The 21,267-nt window shown below is 41.8% G+C and overlaps 2 protein-coding genes and 1 long non-coding RNA gene across 4 annotated transcripts in view; 2 read left to right on the forward strand and 1 right to left on the reverse strand.

Moving 5' to 3' along the window:
- Positions 1–9,000, forward strand: plp2b (proteolipid protein 2b). The gene is made up of 5 exons (XM_020096417.2): positions 1–898; positions 6,051–6,206; positions 6,298–6,396; positions 7,659–7,755; positions 7,856–9,000. The coding sequence occupies exons 1-5, from the start codon at positions 800–802 to the stop codon at positions 7,867–7,869; spliced, it is 465 nt and encodes a 154-aa protein (XP_019951976.1). The 5' UTR covers positions 1–799; the 3' UTR covers positions 7,870–9,000.
- On the reverse strand, positions 7,862–10,800 carry LOC138410564 (uncharacterized). Its single transcript, XR_011243273.1, has 2 exons — positions 10,660–10,800; positions 7,862–9,739 (listed from the first exon to the last, which is right to left on the reverse strand). It is a non-coding gene; the product is annotated as an uncharacterized lncRNA (long non-coding RNA).
- The window catches only part of prickle3 (prickle homolog 3), a 20,891-nt gene continuing 10,148 nt past the window's right edge, over positions 10,525–21,267 (forward strand). Inside the window, exons 1-2 of one of the 2 annotated variants that reach the window (XM_020095860.2) lie at positions 10,525–10,785; positions 16,954–17,036. In XM_020095860.2, the coding sequence (XP_019951419.1) occupies positions 10,744–10,785; positions 16,954–17,036 (125 nt within the window). In that variant the 5' untranslated portion in view covers positions 10,525–10,743. The remainder of the gene's footprint in view (positions 10,786–16,953; positions 17,037–21,267) is intronic. The other variant, XM_020095861.2, reaches the window with a different exon arrangement.

Below are 21,267 nucleotides of genomic sequence, written 5' to 3' on the forward strand. Positions count from 1 at the left end.
ACACCATGTTTTTAACCTGAATGACCGCTGAGATCCTCCACTGGAGCCGCACTTCTGGTAGCGAAACATTTAAGCTAAAAACATGTTGTAAATAAAACCGTTTCCAGGTCAAATTTGAATGTCGGGGCCCAATGTTTTTTTCTGTTGTTTACTTTTTACATTTGAAACTTATTGGATTTGGCTGCAAAGCTGTTTACCCCTGTAACCCCAGGGGTGTTTCGGGGACTCAAACACTTTGACCCAACCCCTCCATCGTCATAATGGTGAGTCGATGATGAGTGCATTTTCATTTTTTCGGTGAACTATCACCTTTAACACGACCGGAGCTTGTGGATCGTTCGGGTGTGACGTCGTTGTTGATTTTCCCGAGGTGCTCCTGAAGGCAGCGGCTCAACGGGTATCGCGAGTGGTGGGTTTTCCGGGCCGCCCCTGAACGCCTCAGCTCGGTGCCCAGCAGTACCAGAGGCTCCTGGGTGAAGAAGACAACGCCCCGCGATCAGACGCTCAGTCCCCGGGTCCCTCAGCTCCTCTGCTCCCCGGCTCCTCCCTCACACTGTTCTTTCCGAGGCAGATCCGCTGTGACCGTGAAACCAACCGGGGATTATTACACCCTCAGCAGCCCCCCCAGCTCTTCCTCCCCCTGGCTCTCCGGAGAAGTTGACTCAACAGAAAAACTAACCGTCCGCCCGACGGTTAGCTTAACTTCCCGCCGCTAACTTAGTTCGTCCGCTCGGCTGTTGGCGTCGGAAGCTTTATTATTTTTTTTAACTCTCGCTAGAAATAAGTTAACTGTCGCAGAATGGCGGACGCGACCACCTCCAGCCCCGGAGCCAACTGCCTGGAGAAGATGACAAGTTACGTGAAGACCCAGAAAGGTGTGATCCTCGCGGCAGAAATCGTAAGTTCAGCCCCGAGCGGCTAACTTTCACTGGAGCTACACCTCAACGTGTGTGTGTGTGTGTGTGTGTGTCTGTGTGTGTGTGTGTGTGTGTGTGTGTGTGTCTGTCTCTCTGTTTGTGTGTGTGTGTGTGCACAGATGTCGGGTGCTTGTTAATTGATTTATGCCATTTTCTACTTTTTCTATTTAATGGTGTTCTTGTGAGCGTGGTCGACACGGAATGTGGAGCATGTGTTGAGGGGGGGGGAGGGGTTGGGGGGGTCTCTCACCTGTCACATGTGCTCCTCTTGTTTTCTCATTTGACACCAAAGCACCGAATGTGGCGTGTTAATGGCAGAGATAAGGTTATGCGGGTTAACTGCGGCCACCGTCACCCAACGTCACCCACCGTCACAGGCCGCAGACTATTTGTAGGCTGCAGATGAACACTGGTCCAAATATGGTGAAGAGTAAATGCAATGTATTTCACACAGTAGTAAAAAGTGATTTTTCTCCTCCTCCCTCCTCCTCCTCCTTCTCCTCCTTCTCCTCCTTCTCTCTGCCACATGAGATTTTTTTATTTTGCACATCTGGCAAACAGGAGGAAAGTGAAAAGCCACAGCAACACCTCAGCAGCAACAATGAGGGACCTGTGGCACGAGGGCAACCGCTTCCTTTGCGGAAAACTTTTTATTTATTCTATCTGTGACCAGTATTTTCACATGGAGGCCTTTTGTTTGCATTTCACAGCAGCGTGTTCTCCCAACACAGGAGTCACTCTGACCTTTAAGTCTTTACACAAGTTCCAGTGTAGGAAAGTGCATTTATTTCACGCTCAGAGTCATCACTGTGCACATTTGTACTTTGAATGCAAAAATATATGATATATCAGGACCCTACATGGGAACATAGTCAAAGTACGCCCTATCTTGTAATGTTTAAGACAGTGGAAAAACAAGGACGGACCCGCCCCTTTGTCCCCATGCATGCCAACGTTTAATGGCTTCTCCCTTGGCCCATCTCCCATCTCACCCTCCGGTTTCATGGTTATTCATTTGGTAATTTTTCGTAAATCCTGTTGACAAACAAATGAACACGGTAGTTATTACAAGTTAAACTACAAAAAAATCCTGATTTTGACCAACTGCAACAATGAAGTTCCACTTGCCTCAGTAGTAATGAGTCAATAACATAGTTAGCCAGTCTGCATAATAAATCATAATAATATAATAATAATATTAATCATAAACTTCATTTATAGAGAAGTTTTCAGAATCCACAAACTGGCAGCAAAACAAAAACAGACTAGTTATAAAATCAACAGTCTAAATTAGAACAATTGCATAAAAACCAACATGGTACGTGAAAACAGAAAAATGAAAATTAAGTCTCTGATAAAAGTATGTCTTTACTTTTGGTACTTTAAGTAACTACAATTTTGAAAGCAGGACATCTACTTATTGCAATTGAGTAATTTGAGTGTCGTATGTTTTTCTTTCTTTGCATAAGTAAATGATTTGAATCCAAGTTTTTATCTGGCTCTCCTCTCTGTGCACATGCTCTGTTTTATCTCAGTAGCCTTCACAGAACTGAATGTGTTACTGTGCCACAGTGTTTTTACTTTCCCCGTTTCTAAAAAATGAGGAAAGCTCTTTGTGTCAGTGATGAAAAGCTCTGTTCTCATAACTCAGAGAGCTCTTTATAAGCAGGGTCTCAGATGCTGGTGGTCAGCAGTCCACCCACTCTAAAGTTTCTCTCTTTTTTGGGATGTAATGGAAATTCCAGGCTGTGTGTGAAGTTTGGCCCCTAGGAACAAAGAATGCGTGAACTGCTTAGCACACATCTCCGGTGTGCCATTCAAGGATACATGTTAGTGCTTCGCTGGACTCAACACCCAGTTTGCTCTTCCCTCTGCCTCTCAGGACTCTGCTCCTAAGGAAGTCATCAGTGATTTTGGATATTTGAAATAGTTTACAATGCAGGGAGAGGAACGGGGGAGGGAAACAGGAAGGCAAATGTCGTTAGTGCTTATTATGTCCAATCTAATGGGAAATAAGACTTTCAACCACAGCCGCCAGGATTCCAAGTTTCAGATCTACAGCGAGTTAAGTTTAAAAGTTAAAAGGATTTTTTTTGACATTTCGGGTTGACAGCAAGGTTTCCACGCCCTGTCAAATGACATGTATATAATTTTTCTTTTGTTATATGGAACCTGTCAGTGGCAGGACTAAACTTGAATATGTTTGAAGCAGCAGCACAACATACAGCTCACAGTCACACCCATGTAGAGCAGAGTGATACGTTGTTAAGCAGTGAGTGATAAGTCAGGATGACTCATGCACTGAGTTGATCTTCCACCTTACTGTTGCGCATTATGAATAATAAATGATCAAGTCAATGTTTTCTGACTGGAAATTTCACTGACTGGACATTTGTCCTTGGTTACCCCCTGATCGGAAATTCTTAGAAGGGTGAAACTAGTTTGGTTTCATGTCTTTGGGCGAAGAAATGAAACCAAACTTTCCATTCAGCCCTGAACGCACATGGTAAAGAGTTTAGCCACAGCAAGTGCTGAATACCGCCCCAAAATGTAAGTGACATCCTTAGCAACCATGGCTGTTTTGTGCATCTCTGCACAACACTGTACCTCCTGGCTCTCATATTGCTGCTGACTATAATTAGCCAACAGTTCAGAACAATTTCCCTCCAGTCAGTTTTAAAAGAGCAGCTCATTATAGGGATGTGAATAGATCCGAGCTGCGATTCTTTAAAAGCTGAGCCACGCACACAGATCCATCGCTGTGTGGAAAATAGAAAGGTGTCAACGACTCAGAGCCTTTCTTGTTCTCAGGGACCCATGCAGTGGGTGTTTCTCTGTATGATGGCTACTCTGGCCTGAATAGAGCCTCTTTTGTCTGGGGCCTTGGCCTCGACCAGCTCGCTACTCTACAGAGGCAGTCTGTGCCATTCCCCAGAACACATCAACCACTGATGGGTCGGGCTGTCGGGCTGCGAGTTTGTGTAACAGTTGCGGCGGAGGGGAGGGGAAGCAGCAGTGACAGATGTCGGGTGGGCGTCGAGTCGCTTACATCATGTGTGTATCGTATAGACCGCTGTGATTTGACACTGGCCTCCAAGTTGTCTGTGTCTGAGAATAAAACACTGCAATGTGCAAAATGTGATTCTTTAAAATATAAGTTCTGACTCAGAATGGATTAATTTAGCGTCACATAATAATAAATTATTTTACCTGCCACAAGAGAGCAATGCAGATAAATGTTTCAGAAAAAAATAATTTTACCTACAGATACAATATAAACAATCAAATACAGGGTAATTCAAAAGGGGTGTGTATATATATAAATATATATGTATATATATAAAAAGAGCAAAAATAACAATTCCAAAAAACAAATATTGACTTAAAGTAAAAGAAAAAAATTGAAGTATATCTATGTATTAATATAGTCAAGCTGTAACAATTAGTTAATTAATCGACTGTCAATAAGTCAATTAACAGACATTTTATCTGTAATTAGCATCAAACTCCAGCTTCTCAAAAATGAGATTTAGTTGATTTTCCTTGTGTTACATTGTAATGAATGTTAAGCAAGTAACATGTATTTATATTGCACCTTTCATAGATACTAAATCTAAGTTTTACATTAATGAAAAATATGTGATCCCAGTAACGTGATTGGTGCCATATGGTCTGGGTTGAGTATTCCTGCAGACAGACACGCCTTGTTGATAAGAGAGGTCAGAGGACAGAAAGTCTACAGTCTGAGATAAACATGCTTTACTACGTGATGGGCAGGAAAGCTTCTCACAATAAACAGCATGGTTCATCTCCAGGTGGATGGACGGCAGCAGGAGCAGACGGGCTCCTGTCCTGTCAGAGAAGATCAGAAATGAAGAAGTCTCTAACACTGGACAGTTGAACACTAGTCTGATGCTATCAACAGCATGAATCGATAGAATTGGCCTGTCCTGTGTGAACCGTCCTCGCTACTGGTGGTGTAACGGTGACAATTAATACTAAACAATCATTGATTTACCACAATATACCATAGTTACCATGACGCTGAGTCCAGTGTACCTCAAAGGACCAGATCTGAATCCAGCAGAAAATCTTTGTGATGCAGTAAAACATGAAATCAGCAGTGTGAACAAATATGTGGCAGTTCTGTGACATAATCATGTCAAGACCGAAGGCCTCAAAGCAGAGTTTCCAACATCTTGCAGAATTAATGCCGCAATGAATTGAGGTGGTTTTAGGAGCAAGCGAGGAACTACTCTGTATCAGGGTGGTGTGCAGAATGAAGTGCTCAGTGAGTGTATGCTCCTGTTGTGTGAAAACGTCTACCCACACAGTTTGACAGCAGAAAGGCTCTGAGCCGCCGGCTGCCCACATTTATGATTTCTCCACGTTGGCAGCGTTTCAGTGGAATGGACTGAGAAGAATGCACTCAGATTTTTTTCCCTCACATGAAAAGATATGACTGATGGAACAAACACTCACTGTAAATCTAATAAGAGGCAGCATGTGATCGACTGACAGTGTGTTATTTGACAGTGTAATGTAATCTAGTGTCAGATTAATAGTGTTTTTGTGCAGAAAGTACTTTTTCTTGACCTTGTGTGGATGTTGAATTGTGAACTGGTTGGAGTAAACACAACTACAACAGTGATGGCTTTGTTGGAGTGATTTACTGTCTGACTGATCTTGACTATTGAGTGGACACTGAGCACTGAGATGACCCGTCCCCTCTCGGGTGAATTGCAGCTGATCTGCAACCTGTGATCTGCAAAGTTTAACACATAGAAGCAGCTAAAACGCAGCATAGATTTCTGGCATAACCTTGACGCATTATGGATCTTAAATCATGCTAGCATCAACCAAAGAGGCCATGTTTTCACCCATTTGATTTTCAGCAGGATTACGCGAAAACTGCTGAATACGTTTCCACAAAACTTGGTGAAACGATGGGACATTGGTCAAAAAAATAAATGATACAGTTCTAACGTGGATCTGGACAAAGCAACAATGTCATTTAATGCAGCTTGATAGAGTTTATCAGTTGTTGGAGGTCAGAATTATACCTGAGTCTCCTTCTGGTTCTCACTTTATTGTTTTCTCTCCACCTCCCTCTTCTCCTGTTGTCACTCTTAGTTCATCAGTTTAATCATCCTCATCTGCTATGCTGCCTCTATGTATGGAGGCTACTCTGCTGTGGCCATCTGTGAGATGATCTTCGCCATGGTCTTCTTCGCCATCTTCATGATGGAGCTGGACAAGCAGATCCAAGTGGTCAACTGGGTCTGGAGTGTAAGTGTTCAATGTGGATTACCACACACACACACTCACACATGTGCAAGGTTGCACAATGCTTCATCCTCTGCTTCCTCCTTGTGTACAGGATCTTTTCCGTGCCGGTATCGGAGCTGTCCTCTACATCATCACTTCTCTGATCTGTGTCATTGGAGGATCCCAGGACGGTGCTCGTATCGCAGGCGGGGTAAGTTAAGCCACCGTGGTTTCTCAACTGCTTTCTGAAACCTTTCACAATCACAAAATTTTCATAAGTCTCACACTTCCTTCCTTTTTTAAGTCAAGTGGAGAACACATGGCCCTTGTCACAGTTTGCAATGTCTCAGACACATATCTAGAAATCTGTCACTACCAGTTTTACGGTTCAGGTGTTTCAGAGGCTCAACTTCACGTCATTGTGAGCTGTCCCAAATGTTTGATTTTATTGTTGGCCTAAAGTTAGAAATCTTACAAAGCATCAGTTATAAAATGTTTTTCAATGAGATAATAGTTTAACAAAGTGTCTCCAGTATCACTGTTAAAATAGCCACCCATGTTTTGTTGCTTATACAAGTCCAGATTTTATTCTATGATTAATTATTGATGTCATTGATTAATTAATGTATTTATTTATTTGTTTTTTTATTATTTTTATGATTTATCGTTATCATTTTATGCTACTGTTAGAGCTCTGTCGGTTAAAGGTAAATTTCCCTTTTCCTGACCACAACATTCCCTGTGGTTTGTGTAAATCCAATCTCTGCTAGTTTTAATCCTGCTCTCTTGTTTATACATACACACCTGAAGCTGAGACATCAGCTCCTCCACCAAGGAGGTTGTGTTTTTAACATTTCAGTTGTTTTGTTTCTCTTTCTTTAACATTGTGAGATGGGGTGGGGGTTTTAAACTTTTTTGTTGATTTCTCAGAGATTTCTTTGTGAATGTTGAAAAAGTACAGACATGTTTAGGGGATTGGTATCAATTATTTTCCTTAACGCGGTGGTATAGGGTGTTACAGATGAGAGCGAGTGAGGTATGCGTTGTTTTAATCTCTCTGAAAAGTCTAAACCCTCCATGGTCTGTGCACACACTTTGCTGCAGTACTAAACCTTTGCCACTGGATGTTGCTATTTCTCTGATATATGGAAGGTTTCAGCTGCAGTGAAACCAAGACACTGAAAACACTTCATATTGTCATTGTTCTCGTGATGTATCAGGAACACCTTGAGGATATTTCATTAATGAATCCTTCCAAATTTGGCACAGACGTTCACCTACACTCACAGATTACTGACCTCACACTGAGTCTGGAAAAAAAAAGTATGATGACTAAAACTGCACTAACTGGTGAAGGCAAACAACCATAAGGTGGTAATTCATGTTATGTCTGCATTACAGTATTTAATTTCAATGTTTGCTGCAATCAAAGTTTTATGAGTCTTATTCTGACCCTGAGTTGTTGTTCTTCAGGTGTTTGGTTTGATCGCCAGCCTGTTGTTCGCTTACGATACTTACACCATCTTCATGCAAATCAAGAGCACGAGGCAGCACACGGCAGCTTCCACCGGTAAGAGCAACAAACATTTTTCACCACGATCCCATAACATGTTCAACAATATATTTATATTCTTCTCTAATCCCCAATGTCTGGCCTTTTTGTCTTGCAGACGACAGAGTTTAAACACTCTAAGACGCTTGTGCCTGTGTTAAAAGCGCAGCAGCAGCAGAAGAAGAAGAAGAGGACATTTATGCAGACGTTAACAAAAGGGTGGAGCAAAGAAGACGATGGACAGTAAAATGAACAGGTCACAGTTTAATCAATTCCACTGAAAGGTGTGAACAGACGACAGATTTGTTTTAGGGGCCTGCGCCTGAGAGGAGGGTGACACAGCCTGAGTGAGTGGTACCAAACATCTGTGACTGCATGTCAGAAGAAATAATGAGGCAATCCTCTCAGAAACCTTTAGTCCAACCTCGATGTACCACTGATTAAAAAAGGGAAACTGTAAACAACACACGGTGTAAAAGTTTGGTTGATGTCATCACGCAGCTTGTCTGATACATGTCTACTGTTAATGCACTGCTGTATTAAGTAGTAACTGCCATTTTGAACGTCAGAAGTAAATGACACATGAATGGATGCTTTCTGAGCTGTTTAACATCATAACTATAATCTTCTTGAATTAGATGTCTGTGTTTTCCTGGAGGTTTCTCTGTGGTTTAAACATTTTCTTCCTGTGTGTTACAGTTCCTTAGCCACCCTCTTGTCATATTCATCTTTTACTCCTGAATCCTAAATATTCGATTGGCTCTCCGTCAATTATCATCAAACTCTTGGGTGTTTCGAACTAATCCGAGTTTTGTTTGCATCATTAGACATCCATTAACTTTCAACCACATCATTTGTTATTGAACTAGTGTCATCCTCAAGTTTTACCTGTATACTTTGATTCTTGCTCAGGTCGTGTTCTTTTTTTGTTCTTACATTTTAACACATTTTTAAGGTGCAGAATAATTTGTTTTGTCAGTTGACACTTTTTACAGTCCAGTAGTTCAGTACAGTTTTTGTATGGTTGTTTGAGTACATGTGGCAGATGAAGAAAAAAGTTCAGTTTCTAAAGAAAAAAAAACACATACATGATACAATACAATTTTAATATGTTGTGTAACTGTGTCCTCTGGCCGTTTTCATTATTTGTCCAACTAAAGTGCCTTGTTTTTAAAAATTTTTTTTTTTACAGGAGTCTGCCGTGTGTAACTTAAAAATTCAAAGCAGACAAGCTTTGGGAAATAAAAGCCATTTTCACTGGAATTACACTTTTATGTCTCGTACTACACAATCCAACAACTCAACCACCACTTCATCTAATAGCCTATGTGTCTGGATACACTAGGGCTAGACTTGTCATCTAAACGATTGCCACTAGAGGGAAGCAGACTGTTACACATTATCTAGAATGAATTGCTAGATTGGAAACAGCTCCGGTCACTAATCACAGGGAGTTAACGTTGGAAAGAAATAGATATTCATGTAGTTATTGTTGTGTCAGTGTGAGTCTCCCCTCAGGCTGGTGGCGCCCAGATATGATCAGAAATTAACTTGGTTTTTACACAATCACCAGAATCTTGATCGACCTCGTGCAGCACGTTATCGATCTTTAATCTCATCTGCACATTTTCTGCTGCACATGCGGTTCCCTACTTTTCATTTCGAGATCACATTATAAAAGCCCTTTGCTTCTTTGTGTCCCTCAACTGCCTTTTGATTGCAATAACTTCTGTATTGTTATTTTAAAGACCTACAGTGGAATGATAATAACTTCTGGGTCATGCTGACTTGTCAAACAATTTCCCCATGATGCCTCTGCTGTAGCAGCCTGAGTTCAGTGATATCTTCCCCCTCAAGCTTATCTGTGTTGTTCATAAAGTTTAAAGAAGCGTCAGGGTTTTCACCAAGCAGCAGATTGAAGCAGACTGTGCAGAATCAGTCAACTTCCTTGTAGCCTGGTGAAATAAAGACTTTGCATCAGTTTGGTGTCCATGGTTCAGGTCTGTGGACACAAGTAGGAGCTTTGTCAAGTTAGATTTTTACTGCCAGGACACCTGTTAAGCGTTGGCACCTTCTAAATAAAAGCGAGATTAGTCTGTTAGAAAAAAATATATATTAAAAGTAAATCTTTTGACCCATAAATGCTCATAAAATATATTCACTCAACATTCATCAAGTTGTCGTTTAGTATTATTTTAGCTCAATAAATGTGAAAAAGAGGGGAGAGAAGAGCGAGAGACCAGGATCAGTTGTGTAACCCTCATATTTATTTAAGTTCTGTCAGACTGGTTGTTAGAATGAATTATCAAGTTTTATTTGTCACATGCAGCTTTCACAGGGTCGAACAGTGCGATGAAAAGAGTTGGACAATACAAAACTATATACATTTAAATTTGCAGTGTGACATTCGGGAAATTAATTAACAACTTTAACAGTATTGAGTGTACGTGAATAGTTGTACGTGAATAGTTGGAGCGATATTTGCAGATGTAATCATGTTATTAATGAAAGCAGCACCAGCCAACAACTATAATAATAATAATATTTTCAAAGTAAATGTTATATCTTTCTGTTTTAAATGCTGTCCACAAATAATAACCAAAAAAAATGACATGCTGTTACATCGGACATGTTTAACTTGATTAAACTTTTTCAGATTGTTTTTCATCCATTCATTCATTCATTCATTCATTCATTCATTCAGCAGTTTCACATCTGGATCCTGCAGCTGCACAACGAGTAACTACGGTTTTACTTTGAAAAGCTCCACCAGAAGTCGCACGCGCCTCTCTGGGACTAACTTGTCATCGGTGGAGTGTGTGTGTGTGTGTGTGTGTGTGTGTATATATGTGTGTGTGTGCGCGCGGCGGAGCGAGGAGCTCAGAGGAGTCAGACAGAGACATCATGTAGACGGACACACACCGTGTTGTGTTAAATCTCCTCACGTCTGTTTCCTGGTTTTTATTCTTCTCTCGGGAAACGGTTTGTTTCCTCGTCGTCGCCATCATGTTCCTCCGCGGGTCTAAGAAGCGACGCTCCAGCCGCTCGGTGAGTTTTCTGTCTTTTCACTTTTACAACTTCACACAAACTCTCACAGGGTCTAAAGTTCCGCCACAGAACACATCGAGTGTTTTACCTCCACGTTCTTTTCTCGTTTTTGTGTTTTCAAACGAACTCGTTGGGGGTTTTTTTCAACCTCAGAAAAGAGTCCGGAGACTCTGTCCCACCTTCACCTGGCGCCTGTGCGGGTGGATTGTTGTTGAGGGAAACTGTCCCTCTACTTTCGAACACACACAGTTTCAAGTTGTTGTTGTTTGAATCGTCCTTCTCTGGAAAACTCCGGTCTGTGTTTCCTGACTCGGTCCAGGCGCCTCAGGTGAAGTCAGGAGGGGTCACGCTACGTCATGGTGTTGTACCTGAGCAGGTTGTGGGATGTGCTGGATGGAACAGGAGCATGTGTCGTGTTTTCATCACGGCAGCAAATTAAAGCTCTGTTAAATCTTCAGCCGCAAACACACAGGCAGGCAGCTTACACAGCAAATGAGGCTTGTTTCCAGAGCTCACAGCTGTGTGGCCCTGGTGACACATCTGGATCTGCAGCAACTTCCTACGCTCACATTGAAGTGGACGAAGAATATTAATTCTTCTTCTCCTCAACTCTTGTGTTATAATTAATATTAACTCTTAATGACTGAAATACAACCAGACGTATAGAAATTGAAGTTAGACAATCTGAGACAAGGCGAGTTTATTTGTGTAGCACATTTCAAGAACAAGCCATTTCAACGTGCTTTGCGTAAAATATAAGAGGCGTCAAGACAAAACAGCAAGGGAGCATTTAAAAACATATTTCAACATAAGTGCACGTCTTCTCTGCGTTGTTTATTCTGTAATATAAAAGTTTTCATGTCGGCAAACATCTCTCTGTGAAAGGATCCAGATCCTGCAACAGGTCCTTTTGCGCAAGTGCTCTAACAGCATGTAAACACTCTGACACCAGTTCCCACCTCACACTCACAACAACTAACTACAGTATTCATGAAACCATGAATATTTGATGTGACACTTCATTACACCAGCACCTCGAGAGTGAATCACAGATCATTTCACTACACAGATGTTTATAAGCGCAGAGTATATCTGTAATACTTCTAAAAGATGCATGTCTTTGTCTGTACTTGTTTGCAAACTAATTATTTGTAGATTATAAGGATGTAATTAATGATTCATTCCATTGATACTGAGTAAGTAAAGTGGATTTTTCTAGCACCGACAGATCAGTCATCACAATCTGCTCCACAATAAAAGACACAGTGAAGACGTATAACAATAATTTAAATGAAATAGAGATAGAAATTGATTCAACAAACACAATTAAAGGGCAACTTATACCTGATAAACCTTTTATAATTAAAATAATTAATTATTTTTCTGTTCAACTAATGGATGAACCAGGCGATTGTTTCAGTCGGAGTTTGGGAACATAAGGATTAGATATTGCTATCAGATGTTGCAGATCTAAAGACATGGTGGGACACTTGTTTTCCCATTGATTGATATGGTGGACGTACGCTCAGATCTTAGACTGATCTCTAAGAAACAGTTTAGTTGTCACCTTGTTCTCGGGCCTGGAGACTCTCTGCCTGCAAACTGTCTGATCTTGTCCAGTGAGGAGAGGTGCATCGACTCTGCATGCCGACCCCTGACCTCTCCTGTTAATGTTTAACCCCTCCTGCACCGCAGCACATCGAGGAGAGCAACAACATCCAAATGTCACATTTCTCTTATTTTGGTGAGAAAAGCTCTTCAGAGTCCTTCTCTCGCACCGCAGGAGGACGACTCTCTTAGTGAGGACCCAAAGACAACGTTCAGGTGTATTACTTCTCTTATCACAAGTCGGCCCCGGCTGAGTCGACGTGGTCGCCTCCTGATGTCAGATAAGAGAATTGGCCGCCTTTCAGTTTGCCCATTACCTGGTTACACGGTTACTTGGTAGCAACAGAGAGCTCAAGCAAACGGAGGCCATGTGATGAAACCTGCTGGAAAACAGTGAGGGAGCTGATACGAAACATCAGCGTGAGCATGTGAGCTCATGTGAACTTGTGATTGTAGTATTTACTTTACCCACGTTCGGTTTAGAAGAAACTTCCTACCACCACTTCCCTCACATCCTTCACGCACAGCACAATAGGCAGACCTCGTCGTCGGGTCACGAAGTTGACGCACTGTCTTTTTGCGGAAGACTGAGAGGAAACGCATGAGAAACCCTTTACGTCTCTGTGCAGCCTTGACACTGGCGTCATGATAAGGAGACTTTCAAGGCAAAGTAACAGTTAGTGCCAGCGGGTAATGTTCAAGGTTGACATGTGGTTCTTAAAAATAGAGTCAGTAGATTCAAGGTTCCTCCACAATTAGATTAACAAGGAGGAAACAACAGCTGAGAGGTGGCAGGAAAAATAGTTGTTTAATTTTCTAATCACATGCAGTGTTAATTAGAAACAGGGTGAACGGTTTCATCATCTCCAGGTCGTCTTTCATTAATTAAGTCATTTAAATTTGAAAAGCACCAAAACATGATATGCATTATCTCACTTTGCACAGAAGGTCGAGAGAAAGTTAAGTATTAAGTAAAATAAACAGAAATGGACTGAACATTTCAAATGTTCTCGTGTTGTCTGTCCACACACAACGAAAAAAAAAGCAGTTTCAAGTAAATTTAAGGCTTTTCTCAGGATTCCTAATCCTTTATTATTGATTGCGTCACTTGTACCCGTCCTTATCTCTTCATTACAAACTTGAAGTGAGTGAGAAAGTCACAAGTTTATTTTGTCGTTGTGGACGGTCCGGTGGAGAGTGAGGGAGCGTCAACGAGCCGCAAATGAAGAGAGACGTTACTTGTGTACCCACAGTTTGGACTTTTTCCAAACCGGATCATTTTGCTGAGCTTAATCTAATTTGAACAGACATCCATCGGATCCACCTCCCCGAGAAATTCAAGCAGAAAATAATTAGAGGAGGTTTTGCGAGACACAGTGGACGTCGTTCTACATCAGCTAACATTACACTGCCTGTTTCCAATCAGAAAAATGAACCTCAGTTGCCGGAGGTGGTGTTTTTTAAACTCACAGCTGATCGAATCTCTGCCTCTGGAGTTCCAGATGACTTGTTATCTCAGTATTTGTTCCAGACATCAACATGAACATCACTGTTATCAAACTACTGTGAGTGAGGTAGCTGTATAATCATGCTAATTTCCATATGTTGTCCAAAGCCAGTTCTTCGGAGGCAAACCTGAAACAGAAGTACATATATATTTGTGTGCAATACAATGCATACCATTCAAAGTAACTGTACAACAAACCCATGATTATCTCCACCCTATGCTCTCAGGTTTGTGTTGTTGCCTCTCCGGTGACTCTGCAGTCTGTTACATATTGCTCGTGTTTGGATTCTCAAAGAGGTTCGGAGGCAACAACGAGAGGTTCTCTGTCAACACACGATCATAAAGAAGTCGTGACGTAAATTCATTAAAGCTGCTCCCACTCCTCAAACTCCACTTTTGAAGAAAAACAGGTCAAACATTGCCCGTGACCGAGTGGAGGAGAATGACGCTGAGAACACGAACAGATAAAGTGTCATTTCATTTCTTCCCGGTTTGAATGGAGAGTCAGTAACACCCTATCATCCCAGGTCGGCTACAGTTTCCAGAAGCGTTTTTATCCTGCAGCTATCCACCTTTATTTTCTGTAACCTTAATAAATGCAATATTTGTGTAGCCGTACACCAGGGTTAAATGTACAGTGTGTGTTTGTGTGTTTGAAACCTAAATAACAACTGACAGGTTCAGTCACCCTGAAATCTCTGTACGATTCATTTAGCCCGTCTTGTCACCTTTCATACCTGGTCCTGTTAACATACTCAAAGTCGTGATTAATAAGGCTGCATGACACAGGTTGTACTGTATCCATGTGTGTGTGTTGTTTTGCATTGTGTACACTATGGCATTTTAAAGTCGGCATGTGGGGACTATTCTGGACTAACTAGTTCATGTTGCTACGAAACTGGATGTTGTGCGGTGAAGCTACCATCTCCACCCTGGAACCGCTCTGAAAACTTCACACACAGAAAGATTTCTAATTGAAAAACACATGATTAATGTTCAAAGGTGCAGGAAAACAAGCCGCTAATCTCTCTGTGGTTTCTCGGTGCATTAGTAAAGCACTTAAAACCCTTGCTACAGCCCCCCTGCAGACCTCAGTTATCAGTTAGATAAGCAAAGCAAACTCCAAGTCGTCCTAATCAAAGTCATTCATTGCAGTTTGATAATGTTCTTTGCGAAAACTCTGCTTGGGAATGAGGCTTGAAGTGAATACTTCTGGTGAAGTTGTTCGTGCTGCTGTTCTCGTGTGGGGTTGGAAAAGGAAACAGGTATGCACAGGTACCTCGCTGTGTCACATATCTTCATTTTATTGCTTTGCTCATTAAACTTGGCGTCATGGGAGTATTTGTCTTCATGTGAAACTCGCTCGTGTGTTAAAGGTAAAGTTCAAGTTTCTGTGTTTGAAAGTAAGTTTAACATTAAGTTCTGTGCACGAAGCTCATTTAAAAACATTTCCAGCTGTTGCAGAAAACAATGAGGAAAATAATCCAGAAAAACAAAAGTGTCAGAGAGGAAACCAAACACAGAGATATCACTATGCAATTACTGTTTTTACCAATCTGGTAAAAGAGCTAATAATTAACATAGAAAAAAAAAATCCCTATCAACAGTGAACTCTTCACATGCACCAGATATGAGAGGTGCAGTGGAGTGGAGGCATTAGAGAGAAAGAAAGTGGAGACTGCACTGAGAGGGAAAGGGTGCAGTTCTCATCCTGTGTCCGCTTCCTTCCTCTCATCTCTAAAAAGAGGCCTGTGTCTGCAGAGTGTGCCCTATGCACACACACACACACATGCATACACACACACACACACACACATGCATACACACACACACACACACAAGGCTGCAGGAATAGCAGTGAGATAGGCGCTAGTTGGTTTAGTGCAAAGCTTCACATGCTGGTGGCTTAGTCAGATGCACCGCTCAGCACTTTTGGCGAAAGGCACTTTTGAGATTTGACTCCACGTGTTACATATTCCTCTGTTATCGCTTCAGAACAGGCAGCGTGGCGCTCCTCGGACTCAAAATTCAATTTACCCGTGAGGCTGAATTTGAGGACTGATGTGAAATTAACAGGTTTACCCAGAGGTTGAGGAATGTCAAGTTTAACTCCCACTGCAAGATGTAGTCCTGCTTCTTAACCCCGGTTAACCCTGGTTAAGAAGCAGTGAGGAGGAGCTGCAAGAAAGAAAATGATTCTTATTATGATTTTCAGTTTCGATGCAGTTCCAGTACCTGCAGTTCAATATCTGCCACTACCAGTTCTGATACTGATACTTTCTGAACATCATCATCGTTGTTGTAGGTATTATGAAGAAGATCACATGAACACTTCCTAGAGAAAAAGCTTTACTATTGGATTAATACAGGATTTACTTGATCCACAGCATTTAGTAATGAGCTTTAAAGTGTTTTATTACACATTTATAGTTGTATTTATTACTAAAGGATCAAACAGTGGAATCTGGATGCGTACGTCAGTGTGACATCTGCTCAGTTACGTCAGTGTCGGCACAGGATACCGGATATCGGTCAATCGATTATCAATACCGCTTCTCCTCTTTAGGCAGATCATGTTTAGACTGAAGCCGGAGTACCCCACAGATACCTACAGCCACAGAGACAACATTGAAACTACACAGAAAGACAACGACTGAACTGGGATTCGATCCTGGAACCTTCTTGGTGGATTCAGAATAACCACCCGACCACTGGTGTAGTTTTTATTTGCTCTCAGTCAAATGCGTCTCATCTATACAGTTGCACTCACACGTTACGCCTTCATTATAACTCTGCATGTGACGTCATTAAATCATCCATAGACGACCCATAATCCATCACAAACGCTGCTCAACTGAAGGCTGCAGTGATGGAGTCTAAGTGCATTCTGCTGGTGGCTCAAGTGTAAACATCACTCACCCTCTCACTCGATGTGATGTTGATGCTTCTGTGGCCATGTGCGACACCGGCGGTGTGTTTCAGCTGTATTTTCTAACTCGGTATTAATCGTACTCCACGATGTGAGCTGCAGTGAGCTTGTGTTTTGTTTTCAGCAGGAGGAAGAGGACCCAGACAGAGGTCAGCCCTGTATGCGCTGTGGAGACCAGTGCCCCGGCTTCCGTGTCCATGGCTGGAGGTATGAACTGTAGGACTCATAAACACTGACGGTGTTGCCTGTTACCTTTGCAGGAAATGTTTTTCTTCCACTCTGTTTGGAACGGTCACAATCTCTTCTCCAGATTTCTGGATTTTGTGCAGCCATTGTTAAGATTCAGCTTCTTAAAAGCACCGTCCGATAACTAAATATTTCGGACTAGATTATACCTTCAATAAAACAAAACTCACTATTCTAAATATAGTCTGACCAATAGATTCTTCGGGGCTGATGCTGATACAGATATCAGGTAGTAAAAAAAAATTAAAGGTTGACAGTAATTCTCTAGATGTGGCCTCATGACAAGGAAATGTAATTGAGACAAACACAGATACTGTGAATGGCTCATATCGATCGGTCTCTTATTTTATTGCTGTTTTGTGCACAGGAATGCCGACTGTGTAAGAAACAATATTGGTGTGTTGACTCCCTCACAAAAACAGATGCTCTTGTTTAACTTTTCATTTTCTTTCACTGACAAACTACTTGTTCTACCGAAGACGTCACAGTGTGTAGTGTGTGGCTGTAAGCAGGAACTAAATCTGTATCTGATTTATTCATTAGATTTATTGATTTTAAATTTGTGCACGCTGGTTTCTTATTAATGCATATCAGCTTATGTGAGAACTGTTGTTCAGGAGTTAAACTGTGTTTCAGTGTGTATTTGCACACAACTCTGAAGGGACAGCTACAGTGCCTGCGAAGGAAATCAGCTTAACTGTGATCTGTGTACACGATGAGTGCAGATATACATTAAAAGACAACAAACATGACCCAGTCAGGGCAACGCATGACGCTTGATACAATCCGTCGTTGTGTCTCCGCGGCCATAAAGACTCCAGGGCTATATAGACTCACCAGTGCCATTAAGCTTACACATCTGCAGCAGCTGCATTTAGTTTGAGTTGGCATTATCTTCATGGGAAAACAGAAGAGCTACGGAGCAGCAGGATTACCAGTAGTCATCCTGCAACATGTGTCGTATAACCGAGCTCCAGCGATTTAAACCTAAGACCTGTTTCTATGTCAGTGTAGCATTTGCAGTTTATTGTACTAAAAACAAGGCCACATGGTGTATTAGCCCCCGAGGCGGCTTTTAAGGTGAAAAGCATTTTGTCGCTTGATATTCCAGATCAATCTGGACACGAAGGAACCTCTACTCAGTGTAAAGATGTTTGAACCTCTACTCAGTGTAAAGATGTTTGAACCTCTGCTCAGTGTAAAGATGTTTGAACCTCTACTCAGTGTAAAGATGTTTGAACCTCTGCTCAGTGTAAAGATGTTTGAACCTCTACTCAGTGTAAAGATGTTTCGTAGGACGTCCATGTTGTGTTTTTGTAACTGAAGGATTCTTTGCAGCAAAAGGATTTATTGAATATTGTAAAACCATTTTAAATGTGGGGACGAGCCACTTAAAAAGTCAGTGTGTGTACTTCAGCAGTTGTTAACCTCTCCTGAGCAACAGTTTATTTTCCTCTGTTAAGCGGTTTTCTCTCATGCTTTTATTTGAGCGCCCTCTTTTTTCTCTCTCTCTCCTCTTTATTCCTTATATCCAGCTGGTTGGGTCTCTTGGTTAGTTTAATCCTGTCAATCACACTAATAAGATTAGGCCTTACTGCTGAGATGCTAACCCTCTCGACCACTTCATACTTTCCCCTGTCTCCCTCCCCCTCCTCCCCTTCTCTGTTTTACTGTAGCTTTTGATTTCCAGATTGTATTTCACCAGGTTTAATATATAAAAGTAGAGTGGCGCTCACCAGAGCTTAAAATCACATGAAGAAAAAAAGAAAGTGGTCTGATAACCTAAATAATACATTTCTTTTTAAAACCTGATCCTAAACAGTGGACATAAAAACCAATATAACATATATTTCACTATATGTATCTGCTGAAGAGAAATGAACTTAACACAGTTTTATACAGCAACATAAAATATGTCAAATGAAAAGGCTCCAGTTTAAAAACAATAAATGTACAGATTTAAGAAAATGTTAAAGAAAGTGCCTGGATCCGCCCCTTAATCTGCATCTGCACCAAAAACTGAAAGTGTTCACCTTTTTATCTGGATCCACTTTAAAGTTTAATGGGCTCTTGCGCCACCCCTCTACAGAATTTCAAAGAAATTGGTTGTGTGGTTATTCCACAATCCTGTTCACTAACAAACCTCCTTGGCGAAGGCGAACGTGAAGGTTTAAATTCCAGACGTTGTTTTGCCAAAGTCTTATGCAACAATTAACTGTAGAAAATGACTCCAGATCGCTTGTATGAGTGAAGGAAGGATGTTTGTATGATACAGAATGAAGAGAACACTCACCAGGTTTGACACACAGATAAAGAACAGATGAAGAAAGAAAGAAGTAAAGTTTATTCCTGGTATACAAATACTATAAGTTCACAGTTCTACGCAGACGCTGCACGGCCGAAGCCGACTGTAGGATTGGATTGAATAAAACAACAGACCCAGGAATGTGTAGTTCCTGTAACCAAAAGACTGTAATTGTATCTTTTAGCTCATTCAGTCCTGTTCCTTCTATTCAGGTCAAGACAAAAGAAGTTTGGATGTAATCTAAAACATGTGCGCTGCGCTCTACCTCACACGCCGCTGCAAGTGCGGCCCCTGAACACATCGATCTGTTTACAGTACGTTTAATCTGTGTAGCATGAACACAATGCCGTGCTTTATCGAAGATCACAAACCACCGACAAGGAGAAACGTCTTGTTCCGACGTCTCGAGTCTTTAAGCCGCTCTGGCAGAACGAGGAACTTGAAAGTGATTAAATGATTGAGATGTATGGGGGTCAGTTGTTCAGACCCCAGAGTCTGCCGCTAATTGCATCTTCTTTAATAACCAATTTCGAGTCACACCTTCCTCGATGGAGAAGATCAGCCGAGTGACCACAGGCTCAGCTGCTGATGCTCGCTGAGAGGGAAGTCATCCATCTTCATCCCGAGCTCTCACAGACAGAGCTCTAACTGGGCGGGGAGGGCGGGGGGGGGGGGGGGGGGGGCAGATGGTGCTTCCGCTGCCCAGCAGTGAGTGAATTAAGTTACTTTTGACCCACAGGTCCCCGCCACATTTAAAAAGTGTTCAAAGTCGCCTTCACTATTAGTCTGGATGGCCATGTGGCAATTACTCAGAGTCTAATTAGTGGCAGAGTTATAGGACAAGGCCCATCTGTCTCTCAGAACCAGATCTGAGGAGGGTTCACCGAAGTCAGCTGCAGATATGGATTATCACACCAGCAGCAGCAGCATGCAGAGCACAGGATTATTTTATAGCTGCCACCCTGTGTGCCCTTCAGTATTTATCATATATAATGAGTCGTGATGTATTTGTAGGAAGTGGTCTGATCGTCATGATTGGCTTTTTACATTATATATATTAATTTATAACTTACAACATCTTATTATTGTTGTGAACGTGAAGCAGTGAAGAGAGTGAAGGTGACTTTCAGGTGATTTGTTATGTCAGATATTCAGTTTACTGTCCTATAAAACAAAACAAAATTTGAAAATCTCTAAAGGAGCTGGTGCAAGATGAATTTTAGTTGACTGATGGATCAATTGACTTATTTGCTGCAGCTCTATGTTGTGTCTGTTGCAGCAGTTGTTGACTCTGATGCTGGAGTTGTTGAGTTGTCGAAGAGAAATCGATCTAATATGAACCACAACTGATTTTCCAGTTCAGGTTTCTGCGAGTCGAGCTTCACTGAACTTCCAGGTGAACAGCTCTTTGTGCAGCAGCGGTGGCTTCAGGCTTCTGTGGACTCAGTCTTTATCTGCGGCGCGGCTCAATTACTCCAGGTCACTTTTACAGATTCAGAAAGAAAACCACAACCAGCATCACCACAGGCCGAGAAAACAGCCCATTCCAAACAGACATGTTTAACTGCTGCACCAGTTTGATGAATGGATCAACTGACTATTTGTAAAAGTTGTGTCTATCAAACACGAAGCAGCATTGTTGACTCTTGACTTGTTGAATGGAAATGTTAGTAAAAGACAGAATCTAATCGCACTGGGTCTGACCAAAGTCAGATGAGCTGGAATGAATTCAGAGACGCGTCGTGAGATTCCTTCTGTCTGCTCGATCCTGCACCAGAGACACTTTTGCTGTCATGCGTGTCCATCCTATTCACGTACGGTGACAAATACAGAACCACACAGCGTTGCTCACAGGCTCAAAATCTGCTCCACTTTTAAAATAACTGC

This window comes from Paralichthys olivaceus, chromosome 6 (assembly GCF_024713975.1).
Source record: "Paralichthys olivaceus isolate ysfri-2021 chromosome 6, ASM2471397v2, whole genome shotgun sequence".
In the NCBI taxonomy this organism is placed as follows: domain Eukaryota; kingdom Metazoa; phylum Chordata; class Actinopteri; order Pleuronectiformes; family Paralichthyidae; genus Paralichthys; species Paralichthys olivaceus.